General features: G+C 39.2%; 1 protein-coding gene across 2 annotated transcripts in view; it reads left to right on the forward strand.

Moving 5' to 3' along the window:
• The first annotated feature begins 4039 nt into the window (after positions 1 to 4039).
• Positions 4040 to 25485, forward strand: part of LOC143282710 (uncharacterized) — a 33500-nt gene continuing 12054 nt past the window's right edge. For both annotated transcript variants that reach the window (XM_076588420.1, XM_076588419.1), the window contains exons 1-14: positions 4040 to 4171; positions 6516 to 6738; positions 9133 to 11105; positions 13815 to 13953; positions 14169 to 14429; positions 18111 to 18244; positions 19073 to 19212; positions 19830 to 20208; positions 20534 to 20715; positions 21525 to 21660; positions 22687 to 22872; positions 23393 to 23819; positions 24120 to 24236; positions 25284 to 25409. In XM_076588420.1, the coding sequence (XP_076444535.1) occupies positions 4156 to 4171; positions 6516 to 6738; positions 9133 to 11105; positions 13815 to 13953; positions 14169 to 14429; positions 18111 to 18244; positions 19073 to 19212; positions 19830 to 20208; positions 20534 to 20715; positions 21525 to 21660; positions 22687 to 22872; positions 23393 to 23819; positions 24120 to 24236; positions 25284 to 25409 (4439 nt within the window). In that variant the 5' untranslated portion in view covers positions 4040 to 4155. The remainder of the gene's footprint in view (positions 4172 to 6515; positions 6739 to 9132; positions 11106 to 13814; positions 13954 to 14168; positions 14430 to 18110; positions 18245 to 19072; positions 19213 to 19829; positions 20209 to 20533; positions 20716 to 21524; positions 21661 to 22686; positions 22873 to 23392; positions 23820 to 24119; positions 24237 to 25283; positions 25410 to 25485) is intronic.

Raw genomic sequence — 25485 nt, forward strand, 5'->3', positions numbered from 1 at the left:
TTCAAGACTCACTTGTGATAAATTAATTCCCCTAGCATTAATTACAGAGTAATTTCCCTTTTTTTACTATCTGCACCAAAAACGTTTGCAAAATAAATAAAACTTCCATGCTTAGCAAAAAAAGTTCCTGTTTGAACAAAAAATGATAGTAATGACTGCTCTAGCTGTTGGGTCAGAATATCAGATCAAAGTGCCAAGTTTAGAGAATACAAAAAATATAAATATAACAGTAAATGCAGTCTGCATATAATTAGGCTTCATTCTTTTTTCTTTTTTTGTGTGCCCATCCCAGAGGCGCAATATTGTTTTAAACAAGATGACTGGAAAGAACTGAATTTTTCCTATTTTTATGCCAAATTTGGTGTCAACTGATAACTTGAAGTAGTTGCAGAGAAAATGTCAATGTTAAAGTTTACCACGGACACACAGACACACACACACACACACACAGAGACAACCGAACACCGGGTTAAAACATAGACTCACTTTGTTTACACAAGTCAAAAAAGCAAGCGACATGGAATTAAGTTTCCACTGCCTACACGGAAAACAAAAGTAATACTACGAAAGAAGTTGAATTTCCGCGTACTTGAGATAAATATATTTGTTGTGCTTGCACCACCGCGCCGTCGGGATCCGAATATCACACGGGCAGTTGACAAGTGATATGGCCGACCGGGGACTGAATTCGAAGAAACCCCGGGACATTTCAGTTTATTTATGGGAGGGTGGGGGTAGGGAGAGTCCACGTACTTGGGCTTGAGCTATAGTACGTGTCATTCTACTACCGTGACTACCGACCCAACAATGTATACGGTGCGGTGTGGTTCAGGTTTAAACAAACACGCCCCAGGTCAGTAACACTGCCCTTGACTGGTCTTCAGAACTTAAAATATCAGAATATGGGTCAGCCAGTATGGGGTGGGGGTGGGGGTAGTGGAGGGGGGGGGGGCGCAGGGGAGGGGGGGGGAAGAACTGATGCAAAAAACTGAGCTCCGTCAGTGCTCTTAAATTAAAGAAATAAATAAATACATAAATCCACCCGCTAAGTGTTTTGTCTGAACCCAGAACATATATATATGCTTTTGTTGTTTGTTTTCCTCCGGAAAACTGGCCAATAACACTTCAGTATCTTTTGACCCCATGTTTTATATTTTCTTTCTTTCTTTATATATATATATTTGTTATTTTTTAAATTTTTTATTTCCTTTTTTTGTTGTTGTTGTTATTTTAGTTTATTTTATGTCATTTTATTTCATTTTAAATTTTTTTGTTATTTTCTTTTATTTTTATTTTTTATTTTTATTTTTATTATTATTATTTTATTTTATTATTTTTTTTGTTTTTTGTTATTTTATTTTATTTTAATTATTGTTATTATTTAATCTTTGTTATTTCATTATTTTATTTTATTTTATTTTATTTTTACTATTTTTTTCTCGAGGCCTGACTAAGCGCGTTGGGAGATGTGGTATGGCGCATATGGACATGACCGAACGCAGTGACGCCTCCGTGAGCTACTGATACTGATACTGACTGACCCCATGTCGACTAAGTGATTACGCGGCGGGACGGGATGGGATTTGCATCAGTAGCTGAGGGAGAGAGACGTTGTGTTGAATAAGACTGACAACTGTGACAGGCAGCTAGTCGACCGTGACCGCCGGCGGTACGAAGGGACTGATTACGAAACAGAATCAGACCCTGGTAGAGTTGAGTTTACGACATATCGGCCGGCGTGACGCCCTTAAGGTCAAGTTGTTCGTGGCTGTGGTCTTATCGAATCAGACCCTTACACTGGACCTTATGAGGAAACACTTGCGTAAAACCGACCGGATGTGTATTGCCACAGTGAACTGTCACTGAGCTAGTTGTAGTAGTAGTAGTAGTAGTAGTAGAGGAGACAGGCATTTTTTACCTTTAGGCCACGCGCCGGCCTATAAACGTCCCCTCTTTGTGATATCTTTTTGGTCTCAGTGCATTGCATGCTTCATTTAAGAATTATCAAAGCAATTAATCGTCAAATTCATAAAACATGTTACCACATTTTGGATCGCGGCAGTCCAGAACTCGAAGTTCTTAAAACTGTTAATATCTTTCGTAAACTTTCACTTAAAGCGGCAGTGAGTTCCACATATTAACAACACGAATAGAAAAGTTATATTTTCTGTTGTTAGTGCAACTGAAAAATGATTGAATAAATATAGTTTTCCTTCGGAATTTCTTGTTATGCTTGACTGGCGAAGAGTAAAAAAATAAAATAAAATAAAATAATAAATAAAATGTTAGTATCAATGTCCTCAATGTTGTTATTAATTTTGTATGTCTGTATCAAATCTCCCCTAATCCTTCGTCCCTTTAGAGAGTGCAAATTTAAATACTATGAAGTCTTTCCCCATATAGTGTCATATTCTGGCATTCCTTCAACACTGATTTCAGCTACAGAGTAAACACTGTCAGCAACTGAGCGAGATAAAGATGTATACATCGGTTTTTCACTAACAGACACTGAAGAACTTGAGGCAGTCAGACGAGGAAAAAGATGACAAGAAAATTAATGCCGAAATAAATCCCGCGGTGGCCCCGGGGCGGCCCACTCAGACGACATCTTGATTTCCTAGGAGGAAGGTGGCAGAATGGTTAAGACGCTCATCTGCCAATACCGAGTCCGTGAGGGTCTGCGTTCGGATCTGGAATAAATCCTGCTCTCGCCCGGCCGGCTCTTTCTCCCAGTATGACTGACTGGAAAATTGAACTGTGCGTCCCGTCATTCGGACTCGGATGGGACGAAAACCGACGCCCAGTGTGCAGCCGGCGGCACGCATTTGGCGCCGAACTGGAAAAGAACCCCCGGCAGTATCAGCATCAGTATCAGTATCAGAATCAGGATCAGTTTCAGTAGCTCAAGGAGGCGCCACTGCGGTCGGACAAATCCATATATACTACACCACATCTGACCAGCAGCGTAACCCAACGCGCTTACAGCAGTCAGGCATTACCGAGTGAGAAAAAGAAAAAAAAAGAGATAAAGATAATAATAATAAAAAAATAAAAATAAAAAGGCAATAATGGTGATGAATAAGCAAATACGCAAATAAATGTAAAACATACAGACACACATTCACACATACACACACATACACATACAAACACACATGCATAACAGATATGGCAACATGCAGTTTCACAAATATCATCGGAAAGCACATACAAATACACATAGGCGTACACGAGCCCGGGCACACACACACACACACACACACACACACACACACGTGTGTGTGTGTGTGTGTGTGTGTGTGTGTGTGTGTGTGCGTGCGCGCGCGCGCGCGCGCGCGTGGAGAGAGAGAGAGAGAGGGGGGGGGGGAACTGAATAAATAAATTGAATAAATTTTATTTTCTGAGGGTAATACATAAGCAAAATAATGCTTTTTTTCATGCAGCCCTCGAAAGGGAAACGATAACATAAACCGTGGCAAAGGGGGAATCATTATATCAGTACATCATGCATATTATAATCATGGATACATGAATGGTAGAGAGAGAGAGAGAGAGAGAGAGAGAGAGAGAGAGAGAGAAAGGGTGGTGGTGGTGGGGGTGGTGAAAGGTGCATGGAAAACACTCACACACACACACACACACACACACCAAAACAACTGATCATTTTGATCAGCATGGCTTTTTCGAGTAGTTGTTATTTTGACCAAGCATATTGGGTTTAGGGTTCCAAAGTCATTCGTAGCAAGTATAAGAACAAATAAAGCCAAATGGACTATTTATCTCTTGTTACTTTGTTACATCGCGTAATGAACAAAGCCCCCATTCATGTGGGTTGTCTGTGCACTGCGATTGACCTCGGAGCAGGCGGTCAATCTGTTGTCGTAAACAATGTATTTTTTATCAATATAAAATATTTTACTTTTTCAGTTTTAAAATTGACAATGCACATGACATTCGATCATAGAATTTATTAGGTTTATCACGTAATGACTGTGTTTCTGAATATTAACGACTACAAACCACTTTACGGCCAATTTGCCCTGGTTCAACGGCGAAGGAAATCGACATATTTTTGTGCGTGTATTTTGTCGTTTTACCAATTGTTAGGGTAGAATTTTGGCATTGTCTGATCGAAGATGATTGGTTAGGGTGATAATGTCGTTATACAATGGTAAGTTTATATGTAAAGGTATTTCTTTCCTCATTTAATGGTATCTTCGACGGCTACTTCTTTGGCACAAAAAATAAGAGAAAAAATCGTCGTACATAACGTAACGTGCAGGTGGATATTTTATGATATTTTTGTCTGTGTCAGACGCTTTTTTAAATTCGAATTGTTAAATTATTTTAGCGCACAGTTTTGTGTGTATTGTCTGTTGCATGAGGAATGCAAAAATGGAAATTAATTGATAAGAAATAACGATTCAGGTGGGTCTTCAGTCATGGAGCCCTTCCTGAAATCTAGTGGTTGGAAAAAAAATGTAAGCACCAGAGACCAAATCCACCACAAAATTTCACCAGACATATGTTTTCTTGTGCTAAGTGTTAACTTATTTCTAGGTTGTACGTATTTTTGAATAATGCATATTGGAAAGTGCAAAGTTCAGTGCAAACATCAAACAGCAACAGTATCTAACAAGTAACAAAAACTGAGCTCCATTATGATTTTCTTTAGAACTCGAAATTAGCAGATAATTTTTCTTTTGATTTTGGCACACCTGATTGTGATATACACCATAAGAGTTGAACCTGCATGAAACAATGATAGTACAAATTAAAGTGTATAAGCTGTGAGACAATGTATCACTTATTATATTCACTATCAGTGTATTACTCATTACTGTACTGTTCAGCAGAATTTTTTTTTCAAAGATCCATAGATACTGCTTACATCTTATACTAAGAGATGCTCTGAGACAATGTATCACTGTCAGTGGGACAAATGGAATTAATAAAAAGTATGCTTTGTAGTAAATTGTATATATTTAGCAAAGGTTCATAGATCTGTTCTGCTGAAAAAAAACTCTTTTGGATATTTTTGTCTTGCTCTTTGAGGTCATCAGCTCGTGGGATTCATGCATTGTTTCACCAATGAAGGCCTTTTCTTTAAAATGGTGTTCCATCTCCCATACCTTTTTGTTTTTAAGCAAATAAAGATGTTTTCCTGTTTTGCTCTTAGTTTGTATAATCGAATTCTACAGTAAAAAGATACTATACTATTGTTCAACATTTGTGTTTATTATTTCATGTCAATCTGATTATTTCTCTGTATACTATAGATTGTACTTTACACAGAGATATGAGAGTGCATTAAGTAGTATTTAATGTGGTGATAACCATAATGCATAAGTTTGCCAATTGCTAGCCCATGATGCATTATGGTGGTAGGAATAACTTTTGTATTTTAAGTGTTTACTATTATTATGGGCAGTTCTAAGTCCATGTTAGCTGTGTGACACATTCCAGGTGCATTGAAATATTTTGAAAATCTAGTTTTGACACTGTAATTAGTCTTCAGTGTAAAAAAAAAAGTGAACATACACACACACACACACACACACACACACACACACACACACACACACACACCGTCTAATATCACTTAACAGTGAAAAGATGTTAAACTAAAGAAAGAAGGAAAGAAAGAAAGAAAGAAATACACACACACACACACACACACACACACACACACACACACACACAGAAAGAAACACACACACACACACACACACACACACACACACAAATTCAGACAAACTTTAGGATGGATACAACACTGTAAAGGCAATGGAGGAGGACAGCATTGTAAAGGTAATGGAGGAGGCATGGAAGTCAAAGCCACCCTGTAGATGAGCATCAGTTCAAGACACATTTTCTGTTTGTTTATTTTTTTGTTTTTATCACACAGTTGTGTGATAATTATCTACATGTAGAATAGATGTTCTTTGATATTCAGTTTAAATTCAGCATGACAGAAATATGTTTATTGCGTTTCATAGAAGTTCAGTCTGTAGACATCTTTGGTTATGTTGTTAGTATAAAATAGATTTGGAAGCAACATTTTCAGTGACATTTTATTGATGAAATGGATGAAAGTTATTTGGTCCTGTTTTTTTCCTTTTGCCATAGTACACCAGTAATAATCACAGTAAGAGCCTTTCAGAGAGCCTGTAAAATCAGTTTCTGACATGATCGATGATTTGATATATTGTAGCCCAGCTCGCAGCCAACAATCATAAGTCAGTGTGCTGTCAATTTTGTGATGACGGTAAGTCACCAAAGTAATACTAATAGCACTCTTCTTTAAAAAGGTTTTAACTTTTTTCTTCTTTTTATATATATATATATATATATATATATATATATAGTTCTTTAAAGAAAGCCAGAAAATGTATTGATCAAGAAGCTTTCAGTCATTCCAATAAGATGGATTGTTTATGTCTGTTGCTTGATGTCAGATTTTGATGCATGAATCACAATGACCTGGTCTTATGACATATGCTACCTGCATCCAGAATTAGGTGATCTACATCAAGGAAACCAAGGGTGGAGCTACTCCAGTAGCTGCAATCAGACCAGTGGTGCTTTCACCAGCTCCACATCTGTCAGAGGTCAGCCTTCAGGCTCAGCAGTACAGCCCCAAAGTGAGATATTGTCATCATTGCTCAGCAGTCCACCTTCAAGTAACAGATATGTTCAGATACAATTACAAGAAACGCAAGCCTCCCAAAAGGAAGGGTGAGTCATTAATTTATATCTGTGTTTAATATTATCAAACATGTTACTTTCTTTGGTGTATCAGTATCGGTAGCTCAAGGAGGCGTCACTGTGTTCAGACAAATCCATATACGCTACACCACATCTGCCAAGCAGATGCCTGACCAGCAGCGTAACCCAGTGCGCTTAGGCCTTGAGAATGAATTCTATCTAAATTTGAAAAAGAGAAAAAGAAAATATAATAATAATGATAATAATATAATGATAATAAATAAAAAAATAAAATAAAAAGACAATAATGATAATAAACAAACAAATGAGCAAATAAATGTAAGAGTCCTTGGTGTAAGAAGAGATAGCAGCTCACACAGATATAATCAAGGACAAGGCTTGACAGTAGAGGCTGCATTACCATGTACATGCTTATTTAAAGAAATTGAACACCTGGGTCTACTTTGCTTGTCTTTAATTAGTTTAAAGGTATTGTACTATTTGCAGAGATTAAGTTGATAATGAACAAAGAGTTGGAATTGGAAACAGTGTAACCTTAGATACCAAGGAAGTTGCCTCCATGTCTGTGTTGTTGCCAGCCATAGCAATTTCCTGTCTTATAACTGATCAGAACGTGGTTAATTAAATATTTTTATCACTTGCTATAATATATATTTGATGCTTTGTTTCTCTTATTCATGATTTTACATAGGAATCAAACTTGTGTCAAAAATATATGGCACCTACACAGCATCATGTGTGTGTCATGCTTAAATTTAATTAGATTGAAGAAATGGATGCAGTGTTATATATTGATCTTTAGAGATCTTCAGATCTGAGAGCTGTCTTAGTGGCCACACTGATGACATGATGTAAATGTCAAAGTCTTTGCAGGGGTAATTTTCAGCTATTGATGAGGATATTGATTTTTCAGATAATCTGACTTGATATACCAGACTGACGTGATGTTTCAGTTCATAAGGCATTCCTGTGACTGAGGCGCTTTCTCTGAATTTTTAAAAATTTCATGATAAATCTGAGAGTTAGGCGCACATGTGTATTATTCGGTGCAGTCAGATTATGTTTGACTTGACGAAACTGGAATGTTAGTTTGGAACTGGCAAGTAAATTTTCAACTTGATAACTTTTGTAAATATATACAGTGAAGAAAATAAATGGAAAATAGACTTTCTCACGTATTGGATTCATGATTGAACAATCCAGTGAGAAGCCCAAGAAATCTGAACTCGCAGAGCTAGACAAGAAAAGTTCACTTGCCTCTTCTGACATGTTGACATTCATGGTTAAAGCTGTGGCACTATTTTCTGATTCTGCTAATGGCCAAGATTTGTTATCTGCTTTGACATTTTGCATCTGTCTCAATGATGCCTACAATTTTGAAACTGTCAGCAACTATGTTTAACTGTACTGCAAGATCTGCCTCCATCTTAAACACAATCACAGAGTGCATACATTTTTTTTCAGCATAAATCTCATTGTTTACAATACAAGTATCTCAGCTGTCTACTGATGGACTGTTTATAAGATGCTTTGTGATTGATGGACTGAGAAAGGGTGTTGACATTTTTTCTTGACTTCCATGTGGCAACATATGATCGCTTTTCAACTTATTTCCTAACAACACCAGTTTAACCCATTTTTCTTCATCAATTTAGTTTTCTTTTTATATGATCTGTGTTCAGAAATGCCATCTTGTTCCTTTACAAATTGTATCCATCAATAACGTGTACTCATGTACTATGAGGCACTGATATCAAGTTCAACGAAAAATTATTATGGTCCAAGAAATATGGTACATAAATTACAAGGTTTGAACACTGAGTCTTGATGCTGTGTAGCGATTTCATTTAGGTCATTGAATGTGAGAAGAGTTACCTGTATTCATAATTTGAAGAGCAGTCTGTGGAGAGCAGTCTGTGCCAGTGTTAACCATATTTGTTGTATTGCCTTGTACCATTTGCTTCAGAATAGACAAGCTTTAAGGTGGTAATTGTTAGAGATGTTTTGATGTTTATTAATTTTAAATCCATATTAAGTTGAAGATACGTTGTTACACACCTAATGTAAATAATTAGTCATTGTTTAACTAATATTTTGCTTGAGATTAATCAAATTCTGCATGAGTCAATTATGCTGCTTTCCCCAGCAGATACAAACCTCTGCTGTATTGTTCATGAAATTTTAGGGAGACTTTCAGAGACGCATATCAGTCATAAACAAATTTAGTTTTCCCATTTGAGCTCATTGCATACTCAACTCTAGGTAGGAACTGGCCATGGACTAAAAAGTCCCACAGTGATAAGACACTGGGGTTCGAACGTGTGTTTTCCAAGTTGTTGGTCTGCAGGGCTTAACCACTTCTTCATCATGCATAGTGAGTGTGTGTGTTTGTTCATGTTTCAGAGATACCTTGCACTTGGATGAAAATGGAATCGTGATTGGCAGAGAAGAAGTGATTCTGACAGATAATAGTCCTGTGGCAGCCACTGGATACCTCGCATCTGCCGCCCAAAATCAGCAGCATCTGTCATCAGATATGCATTCAGCATATATTCACAAGGCAGGCCATGCCCAATTTCACATGTCAGCGCCACAGGATTTTGCTGCTCAGCGAGATCTTGTCAACCCACCTCAGTCGGTTGTGTCGTATGGACAGGACAGCTACAATTCTGCCTGTAACCCCCAGCTACAGAGACTTCAGCCAGGGTACATGCAGCAGCAGGGTCTGGGCCAGCAGCCTCACAGTCAACTGCAGCAAAACCATGGGCAGCAGCAAGGAGGGGTGGGTCAGCAATCCCTCAGTCGGCACCTTCAAGGGCAGCCGCCGTCTCATGGACAGTTACAGGCTGTTGGTCAGCAGCCAATGGCTCAGCACAGTCAGCCAGGACAGCAGCAGACCTCAAGACATTCACTTGGTCAGCCACAACTTCATCAACAGATGGCCCCTCATCAGCACTATCTGGGCAGCCAGATGAATGCCACCCATGGCCAGCAGATGAATGTTGGCCAGCAGTCCCTGGGACAACATGGCCAGCAGGTTGAAATGAATCATCTCCAACTGAACCAGAGTCTGGGCCAACAGCATGGGGTTGGTCAGCATCCTCTTGGCCAGCAGCAGGTGGCTAGTCATCAGCCTCTAGTTGGTCAGCTATCAACTATTCAAGTTAACCATCTCAATCAGAACACACCGCAGAGACCACTGAGACCGGTGAACATGCTCGGTGATGCCCCTGCATCCTCCCACAGCTCACCTTTGACAGGACATAATGTACAGTTTGCTAATGGAAATAAAGCAGTGGTGTTACCAAATCAACAAGCCCAACAGAATCGGCATACAGTGCTGATTCACTGTTTTCCACAAAATGTGATTCCCCAACAGACTCAACAGCCACTGCAAAATCACCAGTACCTAAATCAGATGGCAATGTCGAATCAACAGACATTTCCTGGTCAGAGTTTTCACAATCAGCAGTCTGTGTCAAGACTAACACATAATGATCAATTGTCATTTCAAAATCATCAGCTATTACCGAATCACCAGTCTTTACAGACACAGCAGACATTGCAGCATCAAGCAAACATGCAGAACCATCATCCTATGCAGAACAATGCACCCAGTCACATTGAAGTTACAAACCAGCAATCAATTGACCCAAATGCAGGATTCACAGGTCAGCTGCATGGACAGAGAATAGGCATGGACCAACAGCAGCAACAGGCCTGTGTGCAGCAACAGGGTTGTTCCCAGCAGTCACAGAACTGTGTTAATCAGGAACAGCAGGAAAGTGCAAAGCAACAGGGACTGCTGCTTGTGGTTCATCCCAATTCTGCATTGTCAGGGGCCCATTTTGTCTCTTCACACCACAACACCCAGCAAATACCTCTTCAGCAGTCACCACAGAACGCAGTCAAGGTGTCCATGGGGTCACCGCTAACACATAATTTGCCAAACTCCCCTCAAGTAACTCAGCAGGCACCTTCACAGGTTGCTTTGAACAGCTCCCCTCAGTTAAACATTCAACAGTCCCCTCAGGTGTCATTACAGAGTTCCCCACAGATGTCTTTGCAAAGCTCCCCTCAGCAGTATTCCTTGCAAGGTTCTCCAAACCCACTTCAGAGCTCTGCCCATATCATGATGCTCCAAACTCCCCAGCTTCCTCAGAGCCAGTCGCAAATGACTCATCAGAATATCAGTCAGGTTGGGCACTTGTCACAGTTGACTGGCACACCCCATGGACAAAATTCACATGGTCAGGCACTTCAGCTTCAGAATGCCAGCCAGGTGTTGCATGGCCTGTCTCAGCGACCATTCCAAGTGTCTCAATCAGTGGAGGGGAATATGACAGGTGGCGGCCAGCTGGCAGGACAAACTGCAGGTAAGCTTAGAGCTTGTTTCTTATCTATGAATGTGATGATATAATATTTGAGTATTTTACTTTGCTATGGTGCCATGGGTTAATTTTCAGTCTTTCCTGCTTTGACTTTATCAGCATCCAGAGGATAACAGCATACTAGTTAGACTTTTGTGTCATTTATATCTTAAAGCAGTTTTGCACACTTTTTTAAGAACTGGGAGTATGGAAATCATATGATAAAAATAATTAGATAGAAACAGTTTGGAATTTTAAAAATCCCTGTTGAAAAATTGTATGGAATAGTATGGTGCTGGAACGTATGGACATCTCCAGTAGGTCCTGTTTTGTTGTTGTTGGTTTTTTTGGTTTTTTTGTGTGTTTTTTTATAGCTATTTAAAAATTTTAATTGAGAGTGCCAAGACTGCCAAGAGTAACTTCAGTAAGACAAACTAAGAAAATATTGTAATATTGAGTTTCTAGAACTGTAAGATGATAAAAAAAAATTTTCATATTGTTTTTCTACAGGTTTTGGTTGAAGGCTGAAGTTGACCAGTATGTTGGTGTCAGTGTAACATTTTGAATTTTGTGTGGTTTCAGGTCTTATTAGTAATAGTATTGCCTTTGATAAACCATTACCAACAATAATTTGAATGAAAGCTTGTAGCCAGCAGAATTGTTCTGCAAAATTATTGATTAGTTAAAATTATTTGTTTGATTTTTTTTTTTTTTTTCGTGTACCAGGTTGTATCTTATTCAGTATTAACAGATGAGCAAGAATGTGTGCTAAAACCACATTTATCAGTTGAAGTGAATTATACTCCTTTGAAATATGCAAATTTGTAGCATATATTATCATTTTTGACTCACTTGTGTAAACAAAGTGAGTCTATGTTTTAACCCGGTGTTCGGTTGTCTGTGTGTGTGTGTCTGTGTCTGTGGTAAACTTTAACATTGCCATTTTCTCTGCAAACACTTTGTCAGTTGACACCAAATTAGGCATAAAAATAGGAAAAATTCAGTTCTTTCCAGTCATCTTGTTTAAAACAATATTGCACCTCTGGGATGGGTAAAAAAAAAAAAAAATCAAATATGAAGCCTAATTATATGCAAACTGCATTTACTGTTAAATTTATATTTTTTGTATTCTCTAAACTTGGCACTTTGATCTGATATTCTGACCCAACAACAAGAGCAGTCATTATTATCATTTTTTGTTCAAACAGGAACTTCTTTTGCTAAGCATGGAAGTTTTAATTATTTTGCAAACGTTTTGGTGCAGATAGTAAAAAAGGGAAATTACTCTGTAATTAAAGCTGGGGACTTAATTTGCTGATCTGAGAGAGGATAGGTATTGGTTATAATTATATACTGTTTTGTGTTAAAGTTAAGTGATTTGTTCATCTTTTGATTATGTGATTTTGATAGAAAATCAGTGTAGTTTCTGTTTGTTTCTACAGTTTATACACTTAACAGTTTGTATTATGTTTTTGATTTATTTTTAAATGCTTCTTAGAAACAAAGGATTTTTTTCAGGCTTTGAATTTTATGTAGCTCAGAGAGTTACGATTTACATAATCAGATACACAATCTTTCTTTGATTTAGTCAGTGCCAATTGTATGATTAGAATTTCTTTTGACAGTTTATCAAGTTTTGTATTTCATTCCAAAATCTCATTGCTGTGTCAGAAGAAAAGAATGAATGGTTATACTAGACAGTTTCGCTTAAGTTTCAGTTTTTAGTAAATGTGCACTTTTTATTATCAGCAGCATAGATTTTATAAAAGAATGAGTTTGTTGTGAGCAGAAAAACTTATTATTGAATTTCCAAATGGATGAATAAAGATGTATTATTGTATTATAACTATATTTTTCCCCCCACCTAAACAGTTAAACTTCTTATTTTTATAGTAAGTTACTAAGACTAAGTCTGTGAAAGATATTTCATTTTGATTCTGATTTGATTCTGTTTACTGATCAATTTCATTAATGATCCTGTTGATAAATTTAATGATTTCTAGTACTATTCTAGTTCAGCCTTCAAACATGACATACAACTTATATTTTACAAGTAAGTATCAGTACTATCAGTAGCTCAAGGAGGCGTCACTGCGTTCGGTCAAATCCATATACGCTACACTACTTCTGCCAAGCAGATGCCTGACCAGCAGCTTAACACAATGCGCTTAGTAAGTATACATTTGTTCTTGATAAAACATTAAAACACAATAAAAGTTAAAATCGTAAATTTTTCATATTGCAAACATGGAACAGTACTTACATTATGATCATGATATGCAGTGTTCATCCACTCTTTGAGATACACTGTATTATAGAATTGTCATCATGTTTAATATAATTCAGGATCTGAGAAAGCTTGATGTTATTCATCATTTAATAATGACAGACGATATTTATAGAAAAGAAATAGTACAACTATAAGGAGAGATAACGAGGAGGTAGTGGGAAGGTAAGTGAACATGAATATTCCAAAAAAAAGGGGAAGAGCTTTTCAAGTTCTTTGTAATTGTCACTTTTAGTTTCTTGTGTGATACAAATTATGTGAAACAAGCTTTCGTCTTAATGCAGCATCTCTTAAGTTTTGGAATGATCATACCCCACTCAGGAGTAGTTTCATGTGATTTCTGAGTAATGAATTGTCATCTGACATCACTTTTCAGGGTGGGGCTTTTTTTGCCTAATTTCCAGAGCCTCTGTGACATCATTTTTCAGATCCAACTGTGACAAGCTCAGTGAAGGGCAGGGGACAGTCCAGAGGCAAAGGAAGCCGTGGAGGGCGAGGAGGGCGCGGACGTGGGAGAGGGAATGCTAACTCTGCAACTGGTTTGCACATGGCCCCAGATCATTTCAGGTAAATTGCAGTGATTTCAAATAGAAAACCAATGCACCTGAAACTGTACATCCTTAATGAATGGATCTGAATTTTTGCGCATCACTATTAAGTATTAAAAATGAACATGTCTTCTTATGATTATGACTATCCCTTCTGCCTTACTTTGCCTTTTCCCAAGGACATCTGACTGAAGTGGTTTGGCAGCACTGAATTTTCACTGGTGATGCTTGCAGGCCAGAGGCGACGTACCCTTCAGGGATGGAGTCGTCAGGTGTGGAGCAAGCTGTGAGCCATGCGGACAATGCCATGCTCAGCCAGGACCAGGGCACTCAGGAGTTGTCCATGCCAACCCCTCAGTCGGAACACAGTAACAGCTCCCCTCTGCAGGGAACCCACATGCCTTGCCTCAACAGTTACTCACCTCCCAGCATTTCCTCTGCGTCTGTTCCCCGCCTGTCTGCCACCAATGAGGTGTGGCCTACACCCATGCCATGGTGAGACTTCATCTGGAGGGGGCTGTGCATGCTTGGGTTGGGCTGAGAGAGAAAAAGCATGCCACTGTTTGACAAGGGATGGATCAGTATGTGAGGGGGAATTAAGATAAGATAAGAATAACTTTATTATCTCCAACTGGAGAAATTTGGTCAGGTGCATTATCACAACATAGACAAGTAAACAACATGGGGACCATAACTGTAAAAGCCAACAACAGCCCCAACAAATATTACGAAGATACAAATGTAAAAAATATCACATACATCATTTCATACATACATCCACACACTGCAGGTAATAACTAGTATTCTTAATGTAAAAACAGAAAGAATTAAGAAACATTATTTGAATATAATTATAAACAGCCTACTATACTGCACATTGATTATAATAGACAGATAAGATAAGAATAAAGATGAATTGCAGAAAACCACAACCAGATAATCAGCACACACCCGCACCGCCCCCCCACCCCACACACGCGGATAACTTGATTAAACAAGAGTAATAAACATATGTTCTCAAATAAAAGCATTTCACATATTCGCTCTTAAAAACATTGCAATCAATTATTACATCGTAATTATTAAACAGAGATATATTTAGAATATGGACGTTAGCATTAGACATATTCATTGCACACTCATCCTGCACATTGCACATTATTCTTCCTACATATTGCACATTCATTATAACCAATTGTCACGTTTTAAGCTCAGTAAACACACACACACACACATACACCACAACTAGAACAAGGTACAGCCTATCATGCACGGACTTTCACACGTCTCACACGAGAGTGCGCGCGCGCACACACACACACACACAGTTCTCAAGAATTTAAAAGGTGGATTGAACGTGGAATAAAAGTCTTCAGAGCTCTGGATTTCAACTTAAAAGTTCTGTAGCGTCGTCCTGATGGCAATAGCTCATAATACTTTGCTAAAATATGGGTGTCGTCAGTTGCTATCTGCCTGCTTTTTTTAACCACTCGACTTTCATACAGCTCTTGCATACTAGCTTGTTTCACTCCCACAATTTTACTGCATACACTCATGACATCGTTCAAAACACGCTTACTCCTCACTCCCAAACTTCCATACCAGCACATAAATGAAACTGTAAGCACAGACTCGATACAACATCGATAATAACTTTGAAGAATATTTGAATTTATACCAACATTTCTAAGCTTCTGTAAACAAAAAATTCTAGATTGACATTTCTTATGAATGGAATCAACATTTCTGTCAAAAGTCAGCTTATTGTCTAAGATGGTCCCTAAATATCTATATTCATTGACCCTCTCCACTGTTTGACCATCAATAACAAGGTCAGCTACAGGCAAGGGGTCTTTCCGAAAATCTATTAACATTTCTTTTGTTTTCAATACGTTGAGATCCAGATAGTTTTTCTCACACCAGGAACAGAACTTTTTAATTTCACTGAAATAAATAGCATCAGAGTTGGACAGATCTTCAATTGCTGAATCATCAGAATATTTTATGACAGGAGTTTCCTCCGTGCCTCTGCAGTCATTTGTGTACAGTGTAAAAAGAACAGGGGACAGCACTGTACCTTGGGGTGCACCAGTAGAAGTAGATTTTAGAGAAGAGTGGGCAGAATGAAAGCGTACGGACTGAGTTCTATTGAGAAGAAAACTTATTATCCAAAGAGTAAGCTTCGGATCAACATCCATGCCTAGCAGTTTGAGGGCAAGGAGATGAGGTTGTATTGTGTTAAAAGCAGAAGAGAAGTCAACAAAAAGGATACGAACGAAAGATCCCGTGTTATTCAAATGAAGGAAAGCATTATGAAGGAGAGTTAGGATAGCATCATCAGTACTTCTGTGTGCTCTATAAGCAAACTGAAGAGAGTCAAGCTGCTGTTCAGTGAAAGAAAGAAGATGTCGGAGAATAATTTTTTCAAAGCATTTCATCACTACTGAAGTCAGGGCAACAGGACGGTAATCATTTAGTGCGGCTGGGTTCTTTTTCTTGGGGATAGGACAGATAGTAGATTTTTTCCAGATGCTGGGGACAGAGCAGTCCTTCAGAGACCAGTTGAAAATTTTACAGAACACGTCACACAACTGGGAAGCACATGTTTTCAGTAATTTTCCGCAGATATTGTCGGGTCCAATTGCCTTCGTGACATTCAGTTTTAAAAATAAAGATTCAACAACTTTTGCATCGATCTCAAAGTCTTCACCTGTGTTCCTATCTTTGATCTTTTCCTGCAACTGTGAGATAACACTATCCAGTTCCCTTCCCAGATCATTCCTTTCAAAGCGACAGTAGAAATCATTCAGTTTATTTGAAAAATCAATCTGTTCATCCTTTTCCATTTTACAAGCTACTGTTTTCCTTTTCGTTTCTCCAGTGATAATTTTTAACCCATCCCATGCATCTGCCATTCTTCCCGTCTGAAACTGTTGCTCTACTTTTGACTTGAATTCCCTCTGTCCCCTTCGTAATTCACCTCTAAGCTTCTTTTGTATCAATTTCCTATCCTTCTTGTTCCCTGACTGAAACGCTACCTTTTTCTCGTTTAAAATTGTTTTGAGAGACTTTGAGATCCATGGTTTGTTGTTGGGGAAAAGTTTAATTATTTTTGTCGGAATTATCATGTCTTCACAGAAACTGATATAAGATGTAACAACATCAGCTGCTTCATGAACATTCTCACATGGATCAGTCAACACACTCCAATCAGTACAATCAAAACATCCTCTCAGTTCATCCACACTCTCTGATGTCCAAACTTTCACACTCTTTTTCACAATCGGCTCTGTCTGTATCTTTGGTCTGTAGGCTGGGATTAAATGAACAACATCATGATCAGATACACCCACTGGTGCAAGGGGAACAGATTTGTAGGCATTAGGAATGTTCCCGTAACACAGATCGATTGTCTTGTCCAGTCTGGTCCGGCAGGTAACATATTGTTTAAAAGAAGGTAAGGCTTTCTTTAAATCACAATGATTAAAATCTCCAACAATAAAACACGGGGCGTCGGCAGAGATGAGTTGAAGGTCGCGAACAACACCTGTGATCGTCCTTCCTGCACGTGCAGCAGATGCCTGGTCAAAGACTGGGGCGTACACAACAGTCAAGAAAATACGGCCGAACTCACGTGGCAGGTATCGAGGCCTCAGCGACACTGATATGAGTTCAAGTTCCTGTGTACACAGTTGCTTCTTCACACACACATTCGCACTGTCACACCACTTCTCATTGACATACAGGCACACGCCACCACCCATTTTCTTCCCCACTTTCTTACGGGGTAAGAAGGGTTTCCAGAAAGCAGGAATTCTTTGAGAAAATATTTCAGTTATTTACAAACATACATCAAGCCCGTCATGATGTTTTTTTGTTTTCACTTCATAAATGTGTCGATTGTTTATGGACTTTATGGCATGTATCTTGACATCAACAAGGTACCTGTCATCCAGATTTGGTGTTAATGTCGGGTGACATGCCAGAAAAAACTGCATGTCACTGTGGTACTTCTTTTCTTAGTTTAAGATATGCACATAATTTTGCATCACAAAGTTTGGTTCTTTTCTTACAGGCATAACTTTTATTCTGTTAGGAATGAAGGATATCCAGGTTTTGAATGACTGTTGCTTTTCTGTTTTCATGTTTTCCTAATTTTAACATGTGTTCTTACAGTATCAAACAAGAACAGTGTGATTCTCCACCGGAGTTGGTTGTGGAGGCCTTGTCATCCAGCAGTCAGCAGTCCAGTGATTGCCCGGCTCTGTCTCCAACATCCTTCCTTGAAGATATTAAACCTTCCCCTCCAGGTGAGTAGTTTTGTCTCCTCCTTGTCCCCTGATTCTCTAGGCATGTCGTTATATGTGTGAATCTGATATTTTCAATGTCTTTCCTGGCTTTCTAGTCATCATGGTACAGTAGTTTGATTATGTGTTAATGAGATAAGAAATGGAGAATATTCTTTAGTCTTTGCCTTTAGCGTTTTTTTGGTTTTTTTTAAGCTGTGCATCACAGAAGGTAAGGGGAAATGGGCTGAGGAGTTAGCAACTCTCAGTAACTGATTCCACTGGAAGAATGTCCGGTCGGGCAGCAGACTGATCACCCCCAGAGTTTCATGTACTTGGGCAGTTGTTTGTTGATTTAACTTGGAGTCTAATGTCTCAACCATGAGAATTTGTATATTTAGTCAACTTTGATCTTGCTGGTTTGTGTAAGATATTATTCTGATCGGACTTCTCATTTAAAATTTATTGTATAGTCTATTCTGATTGTTAAACTGAACACTGTTAATGATTGCTGATTTTCTTTTTTATTATTCTGATCAGACTTCTGATTTAAAATGTATAATTTGTTAACCCTCATGGTGATTTTTTTTTTTTATATATACTGTAATTGAAAATGAGTTCAGACTCACATACACGGCAGATAATATGTGACTGTTGTTAGCAGATCAGTTGAATTTCTTTATTCATTTATCTATGTTGAAATCATGTTTGTTGAGCACTGTGTTAATTTCAAAAGAGAGTACTGGTTGAGGATCTGGAGTGTACGATATGGTTCGATTAAGATGCAGGCCATGAGGGAAGGTTGTGTCACTATGTGGTGGAGATATTGAAGGGGTTTTGGTCCTGTTGCAGTGCCTCCTGCTGCACCAGTGGTGTCAATGCCAGAGGTGGTCTCCCCTCCTGCTCAGGTTCAGCCAGCCAAGCCAGTTGTTGCCCAGTCCCCCGAGCAGAAACCAGAGCTCACTCCTCCTCCCAAACGCAAACTGGCTGAGGTAACTCTTCCTTTAACCCCTGCCATCTACACACACACACACACACACACACACACACACACACACACACATATCTCCTACATTTGGTACCTTAGGGTTTGGGGGGTATGTTATGTTTCTACTTTGTTTTTCTTGAACACTAGGCAATGATTTTTAAAGATTGATTCTTATTGATTCAGACTCTTCATATTGTCACATAAACTCTGTGTTTGGTATGTAATGTCAAGTGAACAAAATTTTGAATATATGCACACTTGGATATACACACATATACATACACATATATGTGCACACATCCATTCACTCTCTCTCTCTCACTGACTGACTAACAGACTGATGGAGAGTTGAAGTAGGCAAAGTATATAAATGGGTGACTTTAAGAGGCAAGAATTCTTGTCATTTTTCTTTTTTTTCTTTCCTTTCTTTCCTTCAAACTTTACTGCATAAAGTGGACAGAGAAAAGAAGTTTAGATGTAAAAAAAAAAAAAAAAAAAAAATAGTGGTGATTAGAATATGTTTAGTATAACTGATCAAGCTCTTGAATATGGATAAAAAGTTTTATATCCCTTTTGTTTGCATTCAGAATTCATTTGCAGTGCTATGGTCTGCTTATTCAGGATGAAGAAGGGCATGCAGTGTGCAAGTACTGTGGCTACTGCAGCAGCAACTTCGAGGTGTGCGAGGGGTGCAAAAGGAAACTGCCCCCTGACGTCAAGGTGGTGGTCAAAAAGAGGAAAACGGAAAACGCAGAGCAGGGAGACGAGCGGGAGCGTACCTGTGGAGGTGGGAAGGTCAACAGTGTTCCATCTGGAGCAGGCACTGTTGTGAACAGAAGGACATCTTTGTACACAAACAAACTGCAAACACAAGGAACAGCATTCTCGAACACCCTTTCCAGCGACTTGCCAGGGAAAATTACAGGACAGTCAACATACACTCGTCGGCGTGGCAGTGGGGCCCGTGGTAGTTACCGCTCAAAAAAGCCAAAGGAACCAGGTTGGAAGTCATGCTTTTTGTTTTGCCTTTTTGCTTTTGCTTATGTACACAGGTTTTCTACAGAGAATTGTTTAAATAAACATTTTATGGCATAATATAAGCTGCGCTTTCAACTAGAATAATTTTGCATTATATCATTAATCCATTCAGCAGATTTTGTGGGTGAAAGATACAATATTTGATAGTGGAATAAGCATTACTCATTTAGTGTGTTACCAGCAGTGACAGTCACAATATCAAGTGGTGGAAGGTGATAATAATTTCATTTCAGTGAATTGATTAAGAGCATACAATGAGCATTATTCATTTTGTGTGTGATGAACAGTGACAGTCACCATATCAAGTGATGAAGACGAAGATCCGAGTTTGGACACCAGTCAGCGACTGTCTGTATCATCAGTCGCCTCCAATCTAAATACACCAGATGAGGAAGATGGATTCTTCTCTGCCCCTGTCTCCAAACCAAACTCCTTTGGCACCTCACGACGAAATAAAATGCAGGATGCTGTGAGTATTATGTGCAGGATGCATTTTTATGATTGACTTTAGAATGTGATTGAGTTTAGCTTCATTGTTGCTTCTTGCTTCAGATTTTATAAACCTCTAGAATTTCTGGGTTGAATAGAAGGTTGTGGTTTGGTAGATAGTTTCCAATACACAGCTTATTTGCAAGCTCATGTTTGAAGGGATGGGATTAACTGTTCTTGACTAAGGTGAGTAAACAGGCTTATTCATTGCAGTATGCACACTCAGAAACAGACATGCACACACCCAAATCCCCCTCATGTGTGCACACACACACACATTCACACATGCATGCCACACAAATGTGTCTAGGTGACAAAATGCTTGAAGCCAAGGTGCCATAGTCCCATAACTAGTTGTCTCAGGGAGAATTGCCCCTTGATTCAGACATACTCTGGGCCCCTGGTTTTCCGGATTTTGGATACATTCCAGGCTTTAGTCCTGAAAATGTGTCCATACTGAAAACCATGTGATGAATGTCCTTATTAAAAAGATTTCAGTGAATGTCCTTCAGGCATGAAATGAGAATGTGACCTTGCTGAAGACAGTGTGATGAAGGTCCTTATTAAAAGCATTAGGATGCATGTCCTTCAGTCATGAAATGAAAATGTGTGCTTACTGAAAACAGCGTGATGAAGGTCCTGATTAAAAACATTAGAGGATGCATGTCCTTCTAAAAGAAATAGGATGCATGTTTTTATTAAGAACCCTTTGATGTTACCTGATGAATGTCCCACCAAGCCCACTAGGATGTATGTTGTCATTAAGAATGCTCTGATGTTTTGTTTCAGTCGGGTCAGTGTGTCTCTCAGTCGCAGGCAGTTGACGGTGTCTTCTTTGAAGTGAGAGGCGTGCGCATTGGTAGCATGAGAACCAGCGGGTTGGAAGTGCGTTTCAGAACTCAGAATATTGTGTTCAAAGTGAAAAGTGAGTATTCCGTTTATCACCTTTAAGTATTCTCTTGTGGTTATTCTGATTATGTGCGTGTTTGGACTGGCTTGATTTCTGAGTTTTGATGAAGTTTGACAAAGAGTGGCTGCAAGTGTTATTCCAGTCTCAAAGACATGGTCACCTGTTCTCCCTCTTGAGTCCACTGCCAGTCATTTTCGTTTATTTGGAAAATAATGCGTTTTGATCAGTATTCTATACACTATTTCCCTTGTTGCTCTCTTCTTGAAACAATTTGCTGCTCTCTGACATAATTTCCAGGAAATATATATTTGTATTGTTTTTCTTCATTCCTTGGCGGTGGTTATTTTTGAAGAAGCTGCTGTATCAGAAATTTACGTTTGGCTGTTTTCATGATTTCATGAGGAATGAAAGTTTACACTGTATCATTTGTTGTTTCTGTTGTTGTTTGTTGGCTTGAATTAAACACTAGGCTTCAGTTTGAAGTTTGATTTATTTGTATAATTCTTGCCACAGCATGAAATACTTGTGTTTTTGGTAAGGATTGACTTTTTTTTATATCTCTTGGATAACGAGATCTGCTTATATTTTGTGTCTGTGTGTGTGCATGCCTGTGAACTTCTGTGTACAGTTCACATTATAATGAGTGTATGTATGAGTGCATTTGTGGTGTGCAAGCATGTGTGTGTCTGTGTATGTATGTATGTATGTGTGTGTGTGAACGTTTATGCACATTTGCATGAGTGTGTGAATGGATTTGTGGTGTGCATGTAGTTTGTGTGTGCGAGTGTGTGTGTGTGTGTGAACTTACGTGCACAATCACAAGCACAAAAAAGTCTCAATGTTTTTATAAGTATGGACAACAGATCTCTGTTGAATTTTCGTTACTGGTTGCTAACAGATGTACAATGCTGTGATTCTTAAAAAGAAAAATGGGGATGGAGGAGGGGGTCTAGAGTAGAAAGAGGAAGCTTTCATGGAATAGAAATATGAAATGCTTATCTTTTTTCTGGGAAACTAATTTGCTAGTGATGTGATACACAGGTGACACAACCCAACAGGAGCTGGACTTTTTCCTCTGTGTGACGGAAGTCACATGGATCAAGTTCTCCCTCAGCCCCTCTCAGCCAGTATTATTCATCAAAGTGACCCCAGACTGTGGCATGCGACTGAGGTCCCTGCTGAAGATGGTGCCAGACTCTCCGGAGGTGTTCGATCCTGGCAGTCAAGGTGGGGCTGAATAGATTGCATGTCATTTGTGTTGAGGTTTTGTATGTCTCTTGGTTTATGAAGTGAAGCATGTTTTAATTACACCTACTATATCACGGCCCACTGGTGCAGAATCCAGCAACAATAGAGAATTAGTGAATCAGGAGAAAGGTATGCGAAAAAAAGTATTAGGTAGCTGTTTGGATGCACAGGTTGTAGGAATGGATGATGGCTGCTGGAAAAAGACAGTAATATAAGGGAGGTCACTAGTTACACCTGCTTTATATACCTATGCATGAGCTGGGTAAGGGTTTGCACAGGACAGGAATCAAACCCCTGCTTGAGTCTGTGTCAGTGTGTTATGGTAATTATGTTAGATTAAACTGAATTTTCAATGAAAAAATACCGTTTTTGAGTGTTGGGCATTAGTTTTCGCCCCCTCTTCCCCTTCTCTCTCGCTCCGATCCCATCCTCTCTTGCTGTCTGAATACTGATATTTCTGATTGATTTATCAATAACACTGTCAGTTCACACTTTGCAGATATCCAGAAGAACATGATTGTGGTGATCGTGGACAAGGTGCTCAACGAGCCAGGGATGCGTCAGATGCTGCAGCTGTACAGCCAGGTGCAGAACCTGAGCGACTTCCTGCAGGAGATCAACTACGACTCAGCCAACGACCTGCTGGTCAAGTCCACGCCCCCTGTCCTGGCCCACCTGCCTGGGGAGCTGATGCTGAGGAGCTACCAGAAGTACAAGACGTCTACCCAGTCTCTCCCAGCCCAAGTGGTGAACGACAGGGGGGATTACGGGACAGGCGGTGTGGAGGGGCAGACCATTGAGGCCAATGGCCCCTTGTCCATGGGTGGGGATTTGAGCAACGATGCCAACGAGACGATGAACAGCCAGGAAGGCCGGGGCAGCCGCAGCCCCTCTCCCAAGACAGGGTTTGTGGGTCCCATTGAAAAGTGAGTACTTGTGTCAAAAAACAACAGAAGTACACATTGATATCATTAGTGTATACAAAGCTTTTCTTTCTTTCTATTACTTGATATTTACGTTTCATGACTAACATTTTCTTTTTGCTGCAGGGATGCTGTAGATCAAAGCCAAAGAATTCACAAATCATCTTCTGTATTTTTAGATGGCAGAAATGTGTAATGATTAAAATTGTCTTTTTAGTAAACCAAGATACCTGAGTGAAAGTGTATTGAAGATGATGTGTCCACATTTCTGGAATTAAAATGATTGTCATTCACCTCTAACAGGTTGCTGTCATATCCGCCTCCCCCTGCCAAAGGTGCCATCACCATCACAAATGAGGATCTCTACTGTTTGAATGGAGGGGAGTTCCTCAATGATGTCATTTTGGATTTCTATCTCAAGTAAGTCATCAGTGGATTGCTTTCTCCTTTTCACACCTTTCTTTCCTTGGACTTTAGTAGACAGAGTCAGTAATGTGTGTGGTGACAATGCATTGCAGAGTACAGCCTTGCCATCCAAACCTACAATGCATCTATGTAACTTCTTATCATTCTCATCCCTCATAAAATTAAGAAAACTGTCCCAGATTCTTCAGGCTTTCATACCCTCTTCTGGTGTCCTGTGTTTCGCCCTCTTCTGGTGTCCTGTGTTTCGAGTCCCCATTGCAAGTCTTTGCTTGTTTGTCAGTCTTTGGTGTTGATACAATTTTATGGGAACCAACTTATCAATGGATTGTGATGGTGGTCTTAATTCCAGCGGGGTTGCTCACTAAGTCTGGCTCCATGACTGAGTGATAATTGTATGGCCTCATGGTTACCTGATATAACTTGTTCTCAGTGGACTGCTGGCCCTGAGACAACAGAATGAAACTGGCTTTGGCTGCATATGGGAGGATTTGGAACTATTGTTATGGGATTAATTCTGTTGAACCAGCAAGAGAGACAGGACAGCTGAAAAAGAAGAAGAAGAAAAAAAGAAAAAAAAGAGAAGAAAAATCAACCACAGAAGTTGAGTTATCACAGTAATCAAATGTTAACTGATTGAACAAGGTGGCCTCCTTTTGAATCAGTGTTAATGGGCTGTATCAAGTTGCTGTTAATGAGCTTCATTAGGTTGTTTTCATTGATTACTTCATCCACAAGTTTTCTCTGACTTGGTGGCTGGTGCTGCAGTATAGTGACCGCCTGATGAAACAATCTGTCTGCAACAGATCCACCCTAGTGCTGTGTGGTAATTCAGAAACAGTTATAAAGTTTTGGTTATTGTATTCTACTTCTGTCTTGTCTGTACCTAACTCATACCAATCAGGTACAGTGAAGGTTACTCTGAGAAAAAGAAAATGGAACCGATCCAGTACACGCTGAAAAGTGAAGTTTCATTTCATAGAGATAATGTTGTTTGTTGTTGATGCTTTTATTATTATCATTCCTGTTTTGTTTTGTTTTCAGGTATTTATTCAATGAGAAGCTGAGTGAGGCAGACCGACAGAGAACGCACATTTTCAGCTCATTTTTCTATAAACGCCTCACCCAGCGCCAGAACAAGTCATCACAGGATGAAGAAGAAAAGATGACGTGAGTGGATTTTGTTTACTTCCCCAAAATTTGGCCAGGCTGTAAGCAACAAAGACAGAGATACTTAGTTGAGACA

The sequence above is a fragment of the Babylonia areolata genome, chromosome 6, assembly GCF_041734735.1.
Source record: "Babylonia areolata isolate BAREFJ2019XMU chromosome 6, ASM4173473v1, whole genome shotgun sequence".
In the NCBI taxonomy this organism is placed as follows: Eukaryota; Metazoa; Mollusca; class Gastropoda; order Neogastropoda; family Buccinidae; genus Babylonia; species Babylonia areolata.